The sequence below is a fragment of the Clinocottus analis genome, unplaced genomic scaffold, assembly GCF_023055335.1.
Source record: "Clinocottus analis isolate CAN_PGR_092001 unplaced genomic scaffold, fCliAna1.0.p SCAF_7, whole genome shotgun sequence".
Classification (NCBI taxonomy): Eukaryota; Metazoa; Chordata; class Actinopteri; order Perciformes; family Cottidae; genus Clinocottus; species Clinocottus analis.
In genome coordinates this window covers 502,459-523,747 of record NW_027176229.1, presented here as the reverse complement: position 1 = coordinate 523,747, position 21,289 = coordinate 502,459, and the positions used below count along the sequence as shown (strand labels likewise).

Here is a 21,289-nt window from a genome sequence, read left to right as displayed (position 1 = left end):
TCAAATTGTGCTCCCAGATAGGTTATTTTATGGAATAGCTCAAAGCCTCGGCGCCCCGCTGTGCAGCGGTTTCTGAACCCAACGACGTCCGAGTCGTGCTAGACTTCATACGACACGCTGTCGAGGCTGATGGAACGTCTCAGAGACAAGAGGCGGAAATGGAAACGGACATGTTTGCCAGCTGCCTCGAATACATCTGATGCATTCATATGCAAATGAGTGACAATCAGGGCACGCTTAAGGGACCCACATGTCTCTGCAAAAGGGATGTTTCCTCTGGCGCTCACGTCGTGCACTACACTGAGGGATGGAGAGGGGCCAGCGTTGTTTGTTAGCAGTAAAATGACAGTTGTTTTTTTTATTTCATGTTCCAGGAAACATGAATCAAACTTGACTAAATGAAGCTTTTGACTGTTTAACTGTTCAACAGTTGAATCCTTCTTGCATGAGACACATGCATTGCAATTTCCCTTTTAAACTGTTGTAAGCAGGTGGAACCGTGAACTGTTTCTCATCGTGCATCTGCATTAAGTTCTCGAGTGGCGACCTGCATCCTTTCCTCCTTTTAAAAGAAATACATGTCTTGATTTGCAGCCGTTATGAATACATGCAGATCTCTGTGTGTAACGTCAACACTTTGACAGGAAGGCAGAGCAAACAGCAGGAAACCAGACGCAGCCGCTAGTCCTCTGGAGTGTAAGCAAGAGAGAATGCTCTCTGTGATCCATCAGCACATGTCACTTCACAGATAATGACAGTGACGGGAAAGATGGATGCTGTTTGCAAAACTACAGCAGAGACAGAGAAAGAGACAGAGAGACATAACTAATTGCAAAGAAATTGACAGCGGCGAGATTCATCGAGCGCCAGATGTGCACTGTTGATGAAATCATTACCAAAAGGACATTTTGTATCTTTACGCTTTAGCTCCTGCGGCGGGAAGTAAAAAAAAACAAAAAACCTTGAGGTGGAAATAAAGTGCGCTGGAAGAACATCACATACTGATTGATGCTTTGGTGGAGGTGGAGGCAACATCCAGCTCTTTCCTGAAGCACAGAGCCAATATTCCCGCCGACAGTCACTCTCTCACGCTGGACCTTTCAGCTTTTATGATAACGCAGGAGAACGATCCATCACAGGACGTCACAGCCCTCTCCACAAAGTGCAGGTGCTATTCTGGATCTACTTTACAAGAACGCTGGGTAATCACCAGCAGTGCTGGTGGGAGAGCTTTTCAGATGCTTTACTCCAGGAGAAATACTGCAGGATAAAATATTCTGTTTGAAGCAAAAGTGCTGCAATCGTAAGCCACTAATATTAGCACTAAGTGCTATTAGCAAAAAGTCCATGTGCTGGTTCTACATTGACTCACATTTGATCACATCTAACATTATTAGATTGTTAATATTGTGGAAACAGCATTGTACTGTTTTCACTGTTAATACTTTACAGAGTTAATTAGCGGTCGGAGCCCAAAGGCTCACAAGAATTATGTGTAAAATAAGTTGAATTATTTGAGCCTTAAATGGTATTCAAACTAGAATTACTGCCTCACGTCATGTTTTGTGTTTCAATGCACGTCGGTTCAAAATGTCATCGTTTTATCCTATTCTTGTGATATTGGTTTAAGGAGCATATGATTTCTTGAGTTATGACCAAAAGTTCATCCCGACTCAAAGTCGACGCTTTGAAGAATTTCCGTCCAGCGTTCCTCAGCTATTACGTTCACTCGACGGACGCCCTGAAAACATAACGCTTTCTGTCAAGAGGACGCATTCAGAGGGTAAATGTTATCAATCATTTACAACTCGTTGACAGCTAAAATGTGACAAATGAGCTCCAACTAGACATCGTTTTTCTCAAAGTGGTCCAAAAGTAAAAAGGTAAGTAATAATAATTTTGTCTCCAGACCTCCTTTTTCCTGTTTGAGTGTTTTTCCCTGTGTTTGAGTTGTTGTAGGAACCCCAAATTAATTCCAATACTTGTGTTTATTGTATGTATTTGTTCAGCAAACTCTTTGGAAAAACATGTTCACTTATAAAAGATATTTTGATGATAACTATGAACATCCAGCATGATATGAGCCAGATTCCCCAAAAATGCCTTCTGGAGCGTCAATAAGACGCCTTTTTAGAAAGATTAGCACCTAAAGAATCTGAATCTGCAACAAAAATCACAATAAAACAAAGTCCTGGCCGGTTAGGAAGGAGTTTCAGTCAAGAAACTGTGTCGCTCAGTTCAAAAATGGAAAAATTAGTTATTTTATGCTAATGGTTGTCTAAATATGGCATGCTGGGACTTAAAATGGGCGCGGGAGGATTTTCAAACAGTTTCCAAAAGGTTAAGTGTTATTTTGTATAAAATCTGATGCTGAAAAACAGTCGAGTGGACTCAAGTAAAGTTCCTCAAAAGGGTAATGAGGAGGCGTGTTCAGGTTCTTCAGGAGGGAAGATGTTCTGAATTTTTTCCTCGGGTCAAAGACTATTTTGCACACGAGGCGCGTGGAACTCACCGATGAGACGCTAACGTCTCCCTCCTCTGCTTCTGAAAGGAAAGTTTAAAAGTAAGTGCGTTCCAAGTCTCCATTCACACTTGGACGGCGAGGTCACGCATTTAGTTTGCAGTGAAAACAAAAGGTTCCCGCAGGATGTTCTGTTATTCAAAGCGTCAGTCAGCGACAGTCTTTGTAAAACAACAGCTGTGCAGCTTCTTTTTTTTTCACTAAGCAATAAATGTAATGATTATTTATCTCTTGAACCGCCTTCTTTTACATGAAGGTACAGTTTATAAATGTGCAAGAATAAAAGCACTAAAATGGTCCTCACTGTTGGTTTTAACCCCATTTGCGATTTAAAATACCACAAATAAACACATTATATCTCTTTAATGTTCCTTTCCATTTGAATCCTCCTCTTCCTTTCTTTCGATGAAGATGAAATACTCCGACGTCTCTCTCTCTCTCTCTCCAGTGCATATACTCATTTTCTTTCTTTAACAGCCTGCTCACGGGGGGATAATGAGGTCTCCGTAAATAATAGAGTGCTTATAGAGCGGCTCCATATGAAAAAGAGATTATCATTCAGTTATGATTTGACGCCGCATTAATAAATTAGTAACCTAAATTGAAATTAAGTCGGATTGCAGGCTGAGCTAGAAAAGTTCCTCGTGCCTATCACTGGCGTATTGAGGGACCCGCAGAAGGAGGGAGGAGGAGGGGGATTAGATTATTCAGAGCTTCTGGCGTCATGGGTTCATCTTAAAGAGCTTGTGATGAGGCGGCGAAACGCATCACAATGAACTTCAATTGGATTTGTGCGTGTACGTGGGAGCAATGGATGGTGACTCACCGTGGAGGTGGATTCACCTCCAATGCCTTTTTTTAATATCAGGTAATAATCCCGGAGCAGGAAATAAATAATAATAACTTTAAAAAAACATGGCTGTGGGGAGAGACGTACTTCATTACGCACTCGCGAGCGTGGAAGTGACAGAAAAGTGACTGTGAGGGATTTTTCCACTGACATGAGGAAAGCGTTCGTTATCTCCAAAGTCTCCCGGGGACAAATATGAGAACTGTGATTTCATGAACAAAAGCATCTTGACTTGAATATGCAGTTACAAGACTGTCATACGTGACAAGCTCCTCTCTCGGTCGACTGTCTGTCAAAGCGCTGGTCTTTTTTTTTAAAGATACTCCACTTTTATATTTTCAGAAGCATTTAGTCGTTTTTCATGAATTTTCCATTTCCATTTCCTGGCCATTTTGAGAGAATAATGAACCCAGAAATGTGACGCTCCAGATGCTCCACTAGCTCAAAGGAAGGCCAGTGTTATAGCTTTATAGCTTTTTTAAGGGTTTTCAAGGGACTTGAAGGGATTTGTAAGAGGTTTTTAAGTTAAAAAAATATATTTTCAAGGGTTTTCAATGGGTTTCTATGGGTTTTTTTTCTTTGGGTTTTTAGATAAAATAAGATAATCCTTTATTAGTCCCTCTGTGGGGAAATTACAGGATTACAGTAGCACTGCTCACAAGTAATAGCAGTAAGATAAAAGAAACAAGGAATATGAATAAGGGTTTTCAAGAGTTTTCAAGGGATTTGTAAGGGGTTTTTACGTGTTTTTTTTAAAGGATTTTAAAGGGTTTTTAATGGGTTTTCTACTCATCCATTAGTTTTCTGAGGCGATGATCAAACACAATGTGCCATCAGAACACTGGAGTGATGCTAACGGGCCTCTATACACTAGATATTTCATTAAAAACCAGATGTTTCCATCTAGAATATCATTCACCATGTTAACAATGTATAGAGAGCATTTCTGATTCATTCAGTGTTATCTTCATTAAAAACAGAGCTCTTCTTTGACAAATAAGGACATTTCCAAGTGACCCAGAAACCTTTAAACGGTAAGTAGAAGGTGTGTGTGTGTGTGTGTGTGTGTGTGTGTGTGTGTGTGTGTGTGTGTGTATATATATATATATATATATATATATATATATATATATATATATATATATATATATATATATATATATATTATTTGAAATCATTTTGAGGTTTGGACTGTTGAAGGTGAATGTGTCATCTCATTTCTCACTTTCCAATTTCTTTTCCAAAACAAACAATCATTTAACAGATGAAAATTAATCTGGAAACTAATCAATCATTAGTTGATATCTAAAAATGATTTCCAGCTCAAACGACTAAAACAGTGAAAGCATTTAATGCATGACTCATAATAATATAATCATGTAGTGTGTAACAGAGAGGATGTCTGTCGGGATCGATGTGGGCTTTTTTTTAATGAATTTTGAGATAGAAATCCTATCAAAATCTTCAGCAGCCTGACTGGCTTCATGATCAACCCACTCCACCGTTTTTATGTTCTCCTCCCCTCCAGCGGGCCTTCTCCTCATCTCTATTGGGCCTCCTCCTCATCTCTATTGGGGCCTTCTCCTCATCTCTATTGGGCCTTCTCCTCATCTCTATTGGGCCTTCTCCTCATCTCTATTGGGCCTTCTCCTCATCTCTAGTGAGCCTTCTCCTCATCTCTATTGGGCCTCCTCCTCATCTCTATTGGGCCTCCTCCTCATCTCTATTGGGGCCTTCTCCTCATCTCTATTGGGCCTTCTCCTCATCTCTATTGGGCCTTCTCCTCATCTCTATTGGGCCTTCTCCTCATCTCTATTGGGCCTTCTCCTCATCTCTATTGGGCCTTCTCCTCATCTCTATTGGGCCTTCTCCTCATCTCTATTGGGCCTTCTCCTCATCTCTATTGGGCCTTCTCCTCCTCTCTATTGGGCCTTCTCCTCCTCTCTATTGGGCCTTCTCCTCCTCTCTATTAGGGCCTTCTCCTCATCTCTCATGGGCCTTCTCCTCATCTCTATTGGGCCTTCTCCTCATCTCTATTGGGCCTTCTCCTCATCTCTATTGGGCCTCCTCCTCATCTCTAGTGGGCCTTCTCCTCATCTCTATTGGGCCTTCTCCTCATCTCTATTCTCCTCATCTCTAGTGGGCCTTCTCCTCATCTCTATTGGGTCTTCTCCTCATCTCTATTCGGCCTTCTCCTCATCTCTATTGGGCCTTCTCCTCATCTCTATTGGGCCTTCTCCTCATCTCTAGCGGGGCTTCTCCTCATCTCTATTGTCCTCCTCTCTATTGGGCCTTCTCCTCATCTCTTTTGGAGAGTAAATGTAAGACATGCTGGCCTCATGGTCGATGCTCCCTCCCCTCCTGACAGCCTCAGAGGAGCCGCCAACGTGTTGTTACTAAACAACTTAGTGTTAAACGTTCACTTACATAAGCATCAATCAGTTGTTTTTTATATAAATATGGTTTGAACTCCCACTTTGGACACAAACAGTTAGAGGCCAGTTTGTCAACATATTAGAGAGACAGACTTTATGAGGACCAACCAGAGCTAAAAGGAGAACAAACAATAAGTCACATCCGACTCAACAGGATGATGTTTAAACTAAAATGTTAGACTTTAAAAAACATCGGGACTTTATATCATTCAAATAGATTTCTGTCGTCTAATTGATTGAGGCAGTATTAACAATATTATTATTCTTTTTGCCGATCAGATTGAACATTTTGAAAATGTTTTATACTGCCTTATTTGCTTAGATGGCAGAAAACAATCAGAGAAAGAAAAGAAAAAAAACTGCTTCAATTGCCTTGCAACAATTGTTTGACTCTGTTTTGGATGGAGTTAGATTTACTCACAACAACAACTTAATTAGTGTTCAGGAAATATGATTTGTGTTGACAGAAATACTTTATTGAGACATAAATAACTCATTGGTAAAGGTCAAAGCATCATTATTAAAGGAAACCAATGTTGAAAAGGAAAGCAGCGGGATGCTCTTGATGAAAGGTTATGTGAAATGAGGGGGGGGGGGGGGTCAATACTAACATCAATCATACTCTTAAACACATCAGAGTGCAAGTCAATGCAAGCCTCCGTTTAAGGCTGAACTCTCACATATTTCTTTCGACTGGTCGTGAATCATGTTGATTCATCCTACAGTGCCACTGTGTTCACCTCATCACACTCGAAAGAGAGATTAAAAACGCTGCTAATTTGAATCTCGAAAGCTCTCCTAAACAGATTGATTAATGATGAATGAGCCTCATGAAGACTCATTTGCTCCGCCTCAGAGGGTGGCAGTGAATGAAATATGCAAAGCCTACAATCTGTGATTTTTACAGCAAATGTTCCCACTCGTCTTCCGGATAAATCATGAGGAGGGCGGCGACATGGCCCCTCTTGATTCTTTTTTCAAACATGTTTCGTGTTAAGGAAGTCACACTTACCAAGAATCTGAGGGGAGGCCTCGTGTTCTTGGATGCTCACATGTCTAGCTCCCGGAGGAATGAGAAACATCTTAAGGTAGCCTTTGCCAAGATGGCAGCAGCGGCGGAAGCAGAGTTGGGAGGGGGGGAGGGGATAAAAGACACAGAAAGGTAAGTTAAGCAGATACATTGATGATGTTTCTTTGTTTGCAGCGGTGGACATCGGCATGGATCAGAAGTCCGCTTCTCTTTGCTCTACAAAGATGTTGGAAGGTGTTTCAGGGGAAAAAGAAAATGGTAAAAAAAAAAAAAAGACTACTTGTCAGCTTTCCTCCTCGCTGTAGAAGAAGAAGGTGAAACTCATTGAAAACAGGCCGCTCATTCACATCCACCTGCACTGAAACTCCTCCTTCTCATCCGTCATATTGAGAAGATGTGAACGTCTTCGGCCACGTTTCAATTGAGACGCAAGTAGCATCTTTTTTTTCATTTTTTTTTCAGACTACATGGCAGCAAAAGGTCTTCCGTCGCAGATGTCCACCGCTTGCAAACCCACCGTGACTCACCCAGTATATTTCTAGAGTCTTCGGTTTCATTCAAAAACACATTTCGTGCTCCTTTGGGCAAAGAGAAGGCTCCTCTGGTCCTCCCTTCAAAATAAAAGGAATCAGTTAGTTGGGTCGCGCAGAGGAATTCACATTGGCTGAGGGAGGCAAACTCGTTTTTTCTCGGCTTGGCTGGGAAGCTCATGTCAATCACCGGGGCCCAACTGCAGCGCTGTAATTACTCGGCCGTGGATTTTGACGGGCAGGCCCGACACTCTGCTGCAATAATTGCGGTAATAAATGCGCTGGTGGGGGTGCGCGGGGGGAGCGGTGTTCACTCGAGGGATTGCAACAGGTAGGGGAATTACTTTGCAGGATGCCGGAGATGAATAAATTGCACTCTAACTTTTGGAAAATGGCGGAAAAAAAGATGCCCCCTCGCTTCCGAGAGGACGTTTTAAGATGGCAGCCAATTTTCGAAAACCACAAGCCGCTCCATAAAAAGTACAGTTTCCGGGGGGGGACTGGAGGAATTTCTACACACAAGCTGGACCCGTTGGGGAAGGACGCTTGGTTTGAAGTAAGCATCAGCAATGCCAGTTGAGATCCTGGATTTCCTCTGCAGGTCGGTTCAATGTGACACTTCTGACGTTAAAGTTAGTTTGTTAGGCTGTTGAAGCAAAGTACATTAAATTACCACACACAAGACCACAACTTCCCGTACGGACTTCTAGAGACTTGACTGGATAATGAACCCGGAGCAGGAACAACAGTCAGACTTAAATAAACACTTGATTAGTAAGAAGGAACAGAGGAAACAGCAGCTTGTGTCACTCGTCTCTACAGCGTTAGGCATCCATCTGCACTACAAGTTGCTCAGAAGCTGCTAGGAGAAAAGGGCAGGAGGGTTTCAGTGACACTGGATACTTGCATATTGAGTTTTCCAACAATGGGGTTTCTTTTTGAGCTCTCTTGCTTAACTGTTTCCCTGTTAAAAAAGGTGAGTGGTTAAAAAGAGAGAGAGAGAGAGTGAAATGTTAAAGAAACCAATAAAAACGAAACAATCCTGTAACGGTTTCATGAAGCCTTCCTGTCCCGGCTCTCAAGAGAGTTTCCTGTTTATTCTGGGATGCTCTTTATTGACTCTACGACGTCACGTTGAGTCAATAAAAAGGGTAAAGGAGGGATCGGGCCGGCACCAGAGATGAATCCCTGCAGAGCATCATGAAGCCGCTCAAATAAACGGCTCATTCGTCGGGTTATTTTATTCTGCTCATGCTGGCGGTCCAAGTGAAGACACATACTTTTTTCAAAAATGAAATTAAACATTTAGTCACACTAAAGGATGGGAAAGCCCACTTGTGTTCCTGAACATGTGCAATTGAAAAAAAAACAAACACTATATCAATTAAAGAGGAGCTGAGTGACGGCTGTCAGACACTCACGTCACACTGCACCCTCCCTACAGGCTCATTTGTATTTAATTGAGGCCACTTACTTTGCAGACGACCGAGCAGAAATGGTGGTATAGATCTGCGGGAGGTGGATGGCAATTTCATTCACACCTTGGTGGTCTCAGTTGTGGCTTTCAATCAATGCACTCGAGCTGCTATCATTACAAACACTGCACCGTCGTACAAACGCTCACCCGTCTCTCCGTTGTCATCACGGTCCGAGTGACAGGTGTGTCATTTTAAAAGAAAAAACATAACGACTCCCGCGTTGTCGTCTTGTGTTGTTCACACAGCGGAAAACAAATCACAAGATTAGATGTCTTGAGCCACATCGTGACAAGACCACGTCACCTGTGAAGCACCGTCTACAGCGCCGATGCTACCCGGCGTCTCTGCTGAACTTGAGATACTCAGATCCAGTTTGTTAGTTTGTCGCATCCACTTCCTGCATCCCACAAGAGGCAGAGATGTGAATGTCAATGCATCTGTCGTCTGTTCTCCAGCACATTTCCTTTTCTCTAGCTTCTTTTTCCCGGGATTGTAATTGTATTTGCTCCCAGAGAGCCACACGAATGCATTGCTCGCCCCACTGTTTCTCATTTCGAGGGAGAAAAAGACAAACTTCAGTCAAGCTGTTGCATCGCTCCAATAAGCTTTCTGCCAATGTGTGATTTTTTAAAACAATATTTCTGATTTTGCTACTCCACACTTCAACTTTTTACATGAGGTAAACTCTCTCGGTATAGCGGTGTGGTGGACACACACAGCTATACTCCTTCAGAAAATCTGACTTTGTTGAGGGTTTGACTAAAGATGTAAAAAGAAGAGCTGGTAAAAAAGTAAATAAATAATTGATTGAGGGAGCCAGGGGAAGGCTAACAATTCATTCTAAAGGGTTTTGTGCTCTCCTCAATGCGACAGACACATTTTAACGGCCCTAAATCTGGACCATTCAAATCAAAAGCCTTTAGATTAGTCACTTAATGAAATTATTGTTCAGTGTTCCTCACATGCAGAGAAAAACAGTGTGCGTTCCACTAAAGGTTCTCTATTCAAAATTCTGAGCTGTAATACATATACATATTATCAATTATATCAATACATATGTATATGTATTGATTGATCATCGCTTTTTTTTACCAAATTGTACCACTGGACCTGTGACCTTCGGCGGTCACGGGTCAAAGGGAGAGCCCAAAAAGACCCCTAGGACCTTTAAATGTTCTGCTGGGGGCCTTTTGAGATCGCCCCGTCCCAGCGGTGAGCAACACACACGGCCATCGCCATGTTGAGAGCCGTGTGGAAGCAATAGACATCCTTGAATTTAGAACCTTTTAACATAAAGATTTAGGCGTGAGGTGAACATTGCTGCATGTTTAGGTCCTATGAAGGTTAATCTCTCGCTCGTCGGGAAACATTCGTCATCCGGAGTCGAGAAAGCGTAAAACTGGAAAAACCTGTTCACTTGAAAACAACATATTCTCTGTGTTTATTTTAAATAATTATGTCTGCAGAAGCGGCTCCGTGAGCTCTTACCAGGTTTCTTCGGCGTCCGGGTGAAGGTCCCTTTAACGGTGCGGCAGTGGGAGTTGTCCCCGCCGCAGACGCCGCACTTGTCCTCCACTTTGCTGGAGCCGATCTCTCTGTCGCAGCCCACTTTCTGGAGGCCGAAGCGAACAATGAGACACATGAGCCACATGAGCCGCGGTTCGGTTCGGTCCACAGGAAAAACTGTGAGATTGACTGCGAGCAGACCGGCGACAGATTGTAACAAATTTCTTTGACCGCGAGCCAGTGAACTAATTGTCTAGGTCCTGTTTCAAATACCACAGCGTGAGGTTGTTTATGAGGAACTCAGTACATTTACTCTCCAAGTACTGCCCCGATGTACACTTTAAGGGATTAGTACTTGAGCTGCAACATTAAAGGAAGACTCTGAAAATGGGTATTCTGCATACTGCATCACTGTTTGCTCACTAAAATGTTTAATTTGTATGTCTACTCTGTGAATTGAGTACTGCTTCCACCACTGGGTACCATGTACGTTGACTGGTTGTTGGAAATGCACATTCAAAAAGTTTTACATCATTTTCATTTAAACTTTTACGGCAATTAGTGGCCAGAGTCTTGTCGCTGTGCTGTATGTCTCCTAAACTCCTGTAAACATGGAATACACTGTGGAAAAGCAGCATCAATGAAGGCGGGAAAGAAAGGCTGCAACAGGAGTACTTATGTATGTCTGCTTTGATTAAATCCTTAAAACATTGTTGGGAACAAATCAAAACAATATTATATCGTTACTGTGTAAAACACCTGAGACTGATTGTGGTCGATAATGCAACAGCCCGCGACCGCTATTCTGCACTTTGATAAAATCACGTGATCTAAAAACACCTTACCACACATTCACCGCGCACGCAGATGCTGTAGGCATCTTTGTAGGAGCATCGCGTCCCATCATGCACCAGCTGCTTCAGGTACGCCGCGTCTCCGGTCTCCTTGGACTGGCAGTACAGGTGACATCTCTTGTTGCCTGCGAGACAACAGATCATTGGATGCTTTATAAATGATGAATGAAATGAAAATGAAAATCCAACTTGGCAAAACAAGAACATTATTGAAAACGCACAATATTAATTAAAATCTCATCAAATATGAATGTTTTTTTTACATAATTTCTTACAAATTTTCCTAAGTAAAAGATATCTCATGTGACATTTAAAGTGCTTCACAACCGCCTGCACAAAGGCATGGAAGATGCAACGGGTCCATTTGTCACTAGCAGTCTAATTCTTCAACTGTTAAATAATAAAATAAGGATGAATCCTATTAAAGTAATCTGTGCACACGCACCAATCTGAGACTTATTGTCGTCGAACTCACACTCACAAATATGACTTTCTATTGTTAAAAAATAAACGCTTGATTGACTTGGCAACCCCAACCATTCATGGCACCCGGGGGTAATATTTAGTTTGCTGTACCAAAATGAACTGCACTCTTTAGAAAAGCTCTTTACCATCCACAAAAACAGTTGGTTCCCACTTTAGCTTCTCGTCCTCACCCCCCAGACCAATTCAGGAGTAATGAACAGCCAAACAGCTGCATGGAGCGAAGTCTTAGAAGAGCAGTTTTTTTTTTTTAAAAGAGCACATTGTAAAGCGTGGACGCTGTGTTTAACTCTGCGTGCTAGTGCAGCGATCGGGAGACCACAACAGGGAAAAGAGAGAGGGCGAAAGGGAGCGAATACACAAACTGAACCCAGGAAAAGAAAAGCAGACACACAGCAGCACGATTGAAAAACTCGCCTTTGGAGAAAAGAGTCTGGTCTAAAATGTCGACTTTCATTATTTTCCGTTTTGGCACAAACGCCGGAACGGAAACAATCTGTTGACATTTTTCTGGCTTACCGTCGGGATGCTCGTAGGGCAGCCAGTGGTGTTTGGCACCCTGGAACTCAAAGTGGGAGTTGCGGATCTGGCACTGCTGGGCTCGGAAATCTTCGAAGTGCTTGGGGCAGTCGTCCGTGTTGCACAGCTGGTACTCGTAGTTCACTCCCGGGCAGTCCTGGCCCCCGTTGGAGGGCCTGGAGGAGATCAGACTGGGAGTATTTATTTTGAAACTCAGACTAAGAGAGTGAATCCTGCCCGAAAAATGCGTCCGAGAAACTTTTACGAATATTAGGGGTTTGTTTTTTAATCTGCGCCTGCAGAGAAGCTCCGCAGCCTCTTTGGAGCCCTCTATGTCTCTCGTGGCTCACGGATGTCAGGGTTCAAGTAGCTCACGGACCAATCGTGTCCTGTGAGAAGCTACGGCCTTCTGGAGAGGCTGGCTGGCGCGCGTGCTGCAAATGCACCATTTATAGCAGAACTGGAGAGTAACGTAATAATGAAATCTCTTCTCCTAACTGGGTTAGAGTTTGATTGACAGGTAGTTCATCCACTCAACTATTTTTTTTGAAAGTGCACAACCTTTTTAAAACAGTTTCCGATGACGGCTTCTCAGACGAAACCATCTATATTTTATTATATTATATACACGGCGATATTACCCACCTATGGAATGATTGATTTACTACGTCTTTTCGCTGTGAGGGGACCAACCTGATATTTTAATGTGTAATGAATAAACTTGTCCTTCACAGGCTTTGCAAGCATAGCTGCAATATTTAAATCGGAGCCTAAAAACTCTCCTTTCCTGCACATGACACTTAAACTTAGGTAAAGGGTGTTACGGGTCAAAAGAAGTGATTTACTACTGGGCTGATAAAGTACTAGATGAAAATGGTGGTCTTTACCGGAAGTAAATTATAGCTTACTACGAATCAGCCCGCTTACTGTCTGGAGACAGCGAGAGTATTATCAATCTCAACATCTAACGACATGTATTTAAAACACTTTAAAAACATTTCTTTTAGGAAACTAAACCTCGTTGGTTAAAGCCACACCCAGAAATGTAATTTGTGCTGATTCTGGCGGCCCCTGTGGACAAAAGTGGTATTGTTTCTAAACACCAGCGTCCCTTTAGAAAACTTCTCATTTTACTGCGATGACAGTCTGCGCCTCTCAGCCAACTTCCTGAGACACTTTTACATGTCACGCACACGTCATGCACATGTCACGCACACGTCATGCACACGTCACAGGATCAAAGTGTGCGTTTTCTGCATTTGCCACTCACGCCGGGTTGTTGCACTGACGCGTCCTGAAGCGGACTCCAGCGCCACAGGAGCGCGAGCAGGAGCCGTATTTGCTCCAGAAGCCCCAGGCGCCGTCTTGCTTGACCTGGTTGGGGTTCTTCCACATGCAGTGGCCTTTGTAGCACCACTACAGAGGACGACATGAGGGAGGGAAAGGTCAGACAAACACCAATACTTCATATTTTCTGCGGTAAGTGCAAAAGGCTGCAGACATCGGAGTTGCGGCGCAGTTGGTGGTGCGCCTCTGAATTTTTCTTATTTTCAGAAACGACTACCAGAAATACTGTTAAAAGCAAAAATGGTAAATGAAGTCATTAACGACCACATTTCTACTATTATTAAAAAGATGGAAAATTCATTTTAAAATACTACCATGATATTTAACTTTTAGACCTTCGCTCAGTTATATTTACATTCGTTGTTGCACGTGTTGGACGCGTCTTTACGGGATATTATTTGAGGCGATACAGTCGATAAATATAACATACCATAACAAATACAATGAATTATTAATTTAATCCAATTAAATTACAGTTAATTGTAAATCCTCCCTTGACTCTGAGGAGTTTAATGTCTTGTCTTTGGCGTTCTTCACTTAATGTTTACTTTGAGCGCCCCCTGGTGTTTTGGAGAACACCGCCACTGTTGAGGAAGACCATGTATGGGCTTGTAACCATCCGCGCAGGCCTTGTAAGTAGCAGCAAATCATTTCTACGTAATGTTGCTGCTGACTTACAGCCGTAAATATAACGAGTCGCGTTTTTACCGTATCACCGTGTCCAGGTGCTTCTTTGCGTGCTGTGCAGATACTTTTGGGCCCTCTCGTAAAACAAAGTGAGCTTACTTTTCCAGGAGCACACTCCGTCCCATCCAGAGGAGGCCCCTTCTTGGTTTTGCAGAAGTACGGGTTGTCCGGGTGGCTGCACCACAGCTGTTTGCACGGGTCAAAGGTACGGAACTGAAACACAGAACAGAAAGTCATGTTCGTGTTCACAGACGCTACGAATGAGAACAACGTTTCGCTTCCCTGCCCCCATTCTGATTCATAACCCTGACCCGCTGGAAGGCAGATATGGGCATTTACTTTTCATATATACGTTTTATCATTCATTTCAAAGACAAATTTGACCTGTGACATTTCAAAAATCCTACAATAAGACGATGCACAGATGCAATTATGGCTTGGAATGGGTTTGATAAAAAATGAAATGATGCGATGAAGTCATGAATAAAAAGAGGTATTTAAGTATTCCACAGATACGGTGTATCTATCTGATAGACAGATAACACCCTGCTTTTTTTATTTTTTTCTATACACAAATTTGAGCAGATCAGACTGATTGAGACAACAAAAAAAGTCTTTTCATCTGCTCAGAGCATCGCTTCATACCGAGAGGCTTTGTGCTCCACACAAGCCCTAAAATAACTCCTCTGACCCGTTTCCATCGCACCGCCAGGAAGCCATTAAACTTGTGTTTTTTTACTCTGCCACACTTAACACAGAGGGGAGACTTCTCCAGAAGCTTTGATACAAACTGCTGGAAAAGTATATCGGTGAACATTTTCAGAAGGATCATATTTGTTGGTAAACACGGTAAATGGTGACCGGTGGGACTTCAGATCATCGTCAATCGTAAAAATTAAGTGCTAATAAGTGTTCAAATCACCCCGATGGAGGTCCTTGATTAAGGACCGCTTCCTCTGTCCATCAATGCGACTCGACGCAAAGTACTGAAACACCTGAACGCTGCGAGCGGCCGTCAGTGGCACTCGTGTCCTTGTCCTAGTTTGTAGAGGCACACAAGACAATTAGCTGGATTGAAAGGTTTTTTTTGTTTTGCCTAAACAAAGAAAACCAACAAAAGTTGGGAATCCACTGGGCTCAGACACGAAACAATGACTGCTCTGACTTTTGTTTTGTTTTTCAGGAGCACTCTCTGTGGGAACCTGCAGCTGGGTCACCTGGAGCTAACCGCGGAGGCCAATTATTGTTCACACACTCCCCACAAGGCTACGATTATATTCCAGAGGGGGAGAGAGAGAGAGAGAGAGAGAGAGAGAGAGAGAGAGAGAGAGAGAGAGAGAGAGAGAGAGAGAAAGAGAGAGAGAGAGAGAGAGACTATCCATAGAAAATGAAATGGTGCTAATTGAATAAGCTTTTAGGTAATTTCATTTTTATCTTGGGCTCCAGAAAAGACTTCTTCAAAAAGAAAACATACAAAAACCACATTTGGAAAATCTTCACTTCAGAGATAATCTCATCTAAGAAACCTAAAACAATCCAAATGTATTAATGTCATTATTTCCAGCATGAATTGTACTGTTTTTCTCAGCCTGCGATGCTTCATTCCACTGGTGAACATAAAGAAGATTATGTCACTACTTTGGCAAAGAAAAAGTTTGAAATGCCTTGTAAAGTAGAAAAAGATGATTCCCACCTTTGCATTCAATCCACACAACAGAATCTTTTATCCATGTTGAGCTTTTCTTTGCATAGAAAACACTGGCGATGCACATCTGTTTCATAATCACCCCGAGATGGACATTTTTTAAAAATCCGCAGCAGTTATTTGTTTTGCCTGCAGGGCTGCACCTGCATTTGAATATTTGGATTTTAAATCGGATCGAGCTGCCACTGCTGCCCAAGCGACCGTCCATGATGTCGCCCGATGAGAAACTCTAGCAACACACAAACCCCTTTTTTTCCTTTATCAGGTTCTGTTGGCTTTTCGCCGTGTCATCACTATTTCTAAATTGATGGTTGTACTGTTCACTGACTTTCAGCCGGCAGCCAGGCAGCTACCCAAAATAACATCCGATGACATGCAGCTCTACTTTTATAAAGCCTCGCATCAGGGAGACAATTATTATCATCGCAGCAGAAACTACCTGATGCACTGCAGGGATTCAACAGGCAGGATCATTTATAGTCCATGAAATAGTACAAAGAGAGTGCCATTACCAGGTTTGTGTTAAAAAAAAGTGGTGTCAGTGCAGAGCACTGCGGCAGGAGAGCTAACACTTTAGTCTCTGAATTGAAATGGACTCGGCGCCTCTCCCCGCTGGTACGCTTTGCCAGCACTCAAACTCCAAATGAAGCTGTGTGACTGCCAGCGTTTCCACTCGGGTAACCTACATAGTAAATGATCAGCTCTGGAATAGAGTACTTTTAGGGTTTCTGGCGCTGGACTGCCTCTGAGGAAAGCTATCAAGTTACAGGCGTCATGTATCTCGGATTGTACAGTTTGGCTTTTATGTAATCTGTTTGAACAAATATCAATAAACGGACGGTGGATGGCCACGCAGCTTTTTAACAGTTACCAAGTTTCTTTAAATATCTGTGAATATCCACCAAGTGGTATCTTTCTAAGGCTACAGGTACAGTCTGAGTCAAAGCTCAGAGCGTCACCTGTGCAGAGCAACGACACTTCACATCAACCACTGTTGTTCTTTCCTTTTTCAGCGTGTCTTCAGTTCATAAGCAATAAAATCTCCCGTCTAAAAAGCTCTGTTTCAGCATGAGTTCACTAGATCCCTTTCGTGCCGTTTTTGGGGAAGAAAACAAGATGGCGGCGGCCTCGACACCAAACCCGGGCTTTAAAGCGGCAGTCTACAAACCAATGGGGCACGGTGAATACGACCGATGCTTTTATACATATATCTATATATATGGTGTATGTTTCCTACGCAGTGGCTGCTCTGAGCAGTTTCAGTGAGTAGAACATTTTTATTTTTTTTTGCAAAGTGGAAACTGCGGCAAAAAGTTAACAGAAAGATTCAAGCTGAACTTTTCTAAACCTCCGATGGAGCCGGCTGTCCTCCTCCTGCTTAAATGTGTTGGAATCAAACGATGCGGCCGTCGTCCCTCTGGGGAGGCCGGCTATCTGAGAGCCTGTCAGTCCGAATTCAGAAGGGCTTCTGAGAAATTTTGACCTTGATTTAAAATGAAGAGCTTAGTCACGGAGTGGAGATCTTAAGTCAGAATGCAGGCAGAGCCGTGGGCTCTACCTCACAGTGGACACACTCGCCGAGAAAGCGCAGGATGACTCACGCACCTGCAGGTTTTGAGCTTTTCTTGACAGGAAGACTTCTTTGTTGCAAGGTGCATGATGTTCTCTGAATGTCCTGATGTTGTTCCTCAGCTACCTTCCGGTCACCAAACGAGACAGAGACCGACGACAGCGGATCGTCAGGTCTGAGGAGAGAACTATTGGTTCCAGCCTGCCCTCCATGCTGGACTTGTACACCTCCAGAGTCAGGAAGACCCCTCACACCCTGGACGCAAGCTGTTCACCTCCTCCCCTCTGGTAGGCGCTACAGAGCACTGGACGCCAAAACCACAGCTTCTTCTCCCTGGCCGTCACTCTAATGAACAGTTAACCAGACTCTTCTTGCACTACTCTGTCTTTAATGAATTTAAAAATATATATATGCATCTTGTTTATTGTATATAACATGTGCGAAGAGAGCTGGAGTCAAATTCCATGTCTGTGTATCACGGCGCTGCGACTTACTTACTTTTGCAGCTAAGATAAAGCCTTCCTTTCTGCCACCTATTTAAATGTTCAACTGTTCAGCGCTGAACTAATAATCCTCATTGGGAAAAATATTTTTGACAAAAGAAAAGGCTTGAAAACTTGCCACCAATGCAAAATAAACAGTTTTTATATGAACGAGGATGGATATTTTTGTTTTACATCTGGTAGATCGAGGCTCTAATTAACATCATTACCAGAAATGTGACATCAGATAGAAGCGAGCGTACATATCAAAGGGATGCGACCCCACGAGACCAAACGTTGTGATCACCCAGAGCCATCTGCAGAAGGCGAGCAGCGCCGCAGGAGAGGCCCCGCTAAAGCTAAAGTGAGCAGATGTGCGTTTGACGTAACGCACGAAGACGTAACGCACACATTTTTATAAAGTCTGTAAATTAAAAAGCTTCTTATCTACTGTCGGCGCATCTTGAGTAGCGTTTTCCATTAGATCTCTTGACGGATCACACGCAGTAGCTCGTGTTGACCAAATGGAAGATGTACTCACTGAGGTGCAAATCTTGTAGCCCACTCCGAAGTCGAATCGACACTGCTCATCCATCGAGTAGTTGATGCCAGGAAGTTCGGGGAGCTGTGGCCAGTCGTGTTTGAAGGGGTCGTCCAGGAGGCAGTCGTACGTGCTGCGAGGGAATGAAAGAGTTACACAAGCCTCTCTAGTTTGCGTCCTCCTTTGAATTTTTAATTTTTTAAAATTTTATCCAGTCTGTGTATTTCAACTCCGATTGCCCAGATGTTTCATATTAAATTTCCGAGGCAATTTCGTAATTTGTGATTATGGGCTATACGAAATAAATTGAGTTGCATACGGCAGGAGCACTTTTCCCACCACATATTGAGTTTTCTCTGCAATGCAGCCACTTCAAATAGCCGGCAAATGCCAAAAGCACTGCAGTGCGATTATTGATTGCAGGTTGTCGTCTCTCTCGATTCACTGTTAGTCGTTTGGTGTCGGCGCACTACTGATCTTTCCACGTCCAAAATTGATTCCAAGTGCAGCTGTGGGAGAAATGCCTCCAGGGCCTGTTTGGATGTGCTGCTGTTTTAATTAAAGGAACATATTTAAAATGCTGAACTGTACCCAACGACAGACGTGTTCACGTTTGTAATTTGTCCGTTGCTCGTCTCAAAATCTATTGTCTCAAGAGTAGATCACACTCATTTTATTTATTTTTAGTGAGCCTGCTTTTTAAACCGCAATCATATTTTTCAGATGCCATAATGGATAAAAATACTAATATGGTATATTAGATATAAACTGCCATTTGAAACTGCACAATAAATAGCATTTCTAACAAATGGCAACAAGCAACACGATAAATTAACGGTCAAGATGAAAAGTTGCAAAACTTTTCAAACGTTCTTACACATCCACGAGGTATTTAGGTAACCTCTCAAAAATAATCACGGCCGCCACTTTGCATGATTCATTATGTTGGTTGTATTTTTAAGCAGATCCAGATGACGAATGCCCTAATCCCTTTAAGCCTCATTTATTTCGGTTGCTACGACGTCAGATGTGATCAACGAAGGAACAGCGCTCCTCTTCTTTTGGATGAAGCGTCCAAACAGTTCCACTTCTACAAGTGTTGGTAACCTTCAAACATGAACTCACTGGATGTATCTCTTCAGCTCTTGTCCGCTGCACATGGACCAGTGGTATCGGTGGAAGGCGGCCTGCACCAGAGGAGCCATCACGCTTCCCATTGCCGTTTCGTCCCCGCAGCGGTTGCCTTGACCATCGTGCTCCATTCCCAACCTGTTGCAACGGAGAGAGGAGCAGCTGTTTACACAGAAAAACTGCTGGATATCAAGATACCTCAGTGCCCAAGAGGTTTTGAGTCAATCACCTTCTGTTGCACCATGTTTCGGTGGCAAGACGTGGAAACTGGCTATTGTGTATACGTATCGGCAGTACCCAGCAGCTCCTCCTCCACCCAGGAGCAGTGCTTACCATCACCACGCTGCTGGAGGTCCTACTGCAACCAGATAGGACCAGTAGCAGGAAATGAGAGGGGTTCGACTGCATGTCCCACACATCCACTCGTCCAACTGGAACCAAGTGATAACCACCTCTCACTGCTGCTCTCTGCTTTGCAGCCAGACTTGGAACAGACACTTTTACAGTAACTGAACCACAACCAGAACAGACAAAAAGGTTTGAAGTGAAAGTAACAGAAAAACATGGTTTGTGCAAATATTGAGTTATTTTCAAAAACAGAAATGTTGAATATTTCAGACCTTGTGCAAAATTCAATACACTTGATAAACCACAAATGACATTCAGATATCTATTTGAGAAAAAAACTTCTTTGGAACAATTCGATGCTGCAAAGCCTTATAAGCTCTGAGATGTTTACGATGTGTCTTCCCATTCAATACAAACACGGCTCAATCAGCCTTCTCACAACAAAAAAACCTCTGCAAGACTTTATCCATTCTATCTTTCCACCAATTCATCTAACGTGCACAGCAGTGTGTTAATGTACGCTGCTTTTTTACAGGGCGTTGAGGGTTTAGGCAACCGAACTTCCCAGTTGACTTCAACTTCACTAAACTAACGAGTCACTTGTCACGAAAGAAACTCCTGTGGTTTGTTTGAACCCTTCACATCCTGTCCCACAAGCTCCATGTGGAAATGAGCATTTCATACGCTTTGTCTGAATCACATTCTTCTCTTTTGTTTTATTCAGTCTTCCTGTGGACATTTTGAGCCTTCATTCGAGAGTGGACAGTGTTCACGTGTCTGCAGCCGGAGTCAAACAGGTGCCAATCTCAACAAGGCGGGTCCAGCCAGATAAAGACAATACAATCACACTAAACATCCCTTTAACGTGGTGTTTTGAAGAAGTCAGTGGACTTAGAGTTGGGATTGTTCCGTTAAAAGACTTTTTCAAAAGGTCAAGAGAAAACTTTCGTTCTTCAAAAAATGTTGTCATGAAACAGAATAAATAACGGAGATCAATACTGGCCAACTTTGGGATGAACCAAGATTTCCGATGTGTTTTTCTTGATGTTCCACTCTGCTTTGATGGAAAAAGTGCCTCACATAGATTTATTTTAAAGATAAAACCCCACAGAAGAGTGATTCTGAAGAAACTATGCTGCAAACCGATTGTTTTTTGGTGTACTTATATCTACACTTGTTGGCTTCGGGTTTAAAAGAATAAACATATTATGCTTTGAAAAACAATTGGACCCAGTCGAGCTCGTCTGTGACGTGAACTCAGAGTCAATAATG

General features: G+C 42.8%; 1 protein-coding gene across 2 annotated transcripts in view; it reads right to left on the bottom strand.

Annotated features, from left to right (window-relative positions):
- Positions 1-21,289, bottom strand: part of adamts3 (ADAM metallopeptidase with thrombospondin type 1 motif, 3) — a 150,945-nt gene that overhangs the window by 27,426 nt on the left and 102,230 nt on the right. The window contains exons 9-18 of one of the 2 annotated variants that reach the window (XM_068605151.1): positions 19,664-19,807; positions 18,539-18,671; positions 14,340-14,453; positions 13,477-13,622; positions 12,207-12,382; positions 11,196-11,329; positions 10,333-10,456; positions 8,274-8,330; positions 7,364-7,447; positions 6,819-6,899 (exon numbers count right to left, since the gene is read on the bottom strand). In XM_068605151.1, the coding sequence (XP_068461252.1) occupies positions 6,819-6,899; positions 7,364-7,447; positions 8,274-8,330; positions 10,333-10,456; positions 11,196-11,329; positions 12,207-12,382; positions 13,477-13,622; positions 14,340-14,453; positions 18,539-18,671; positions 19,664-19,807 (1,193 nt within the window). The remainder of the gene's footprint in view (positions 1-6,818; positions 6,900-7,363; positions 7,448-8,273; positions 8,331-10,332; positions 10,457-11,195; positions 11,330-12,206; positions 12,383-13,476; positions 13,623-14,339; positions 14,454-18,538; positions 18,672-19,663; positions 19,808-21,289) is intronic. The other variant, XM_068605150.1, reaches the window with a different exon arrangement.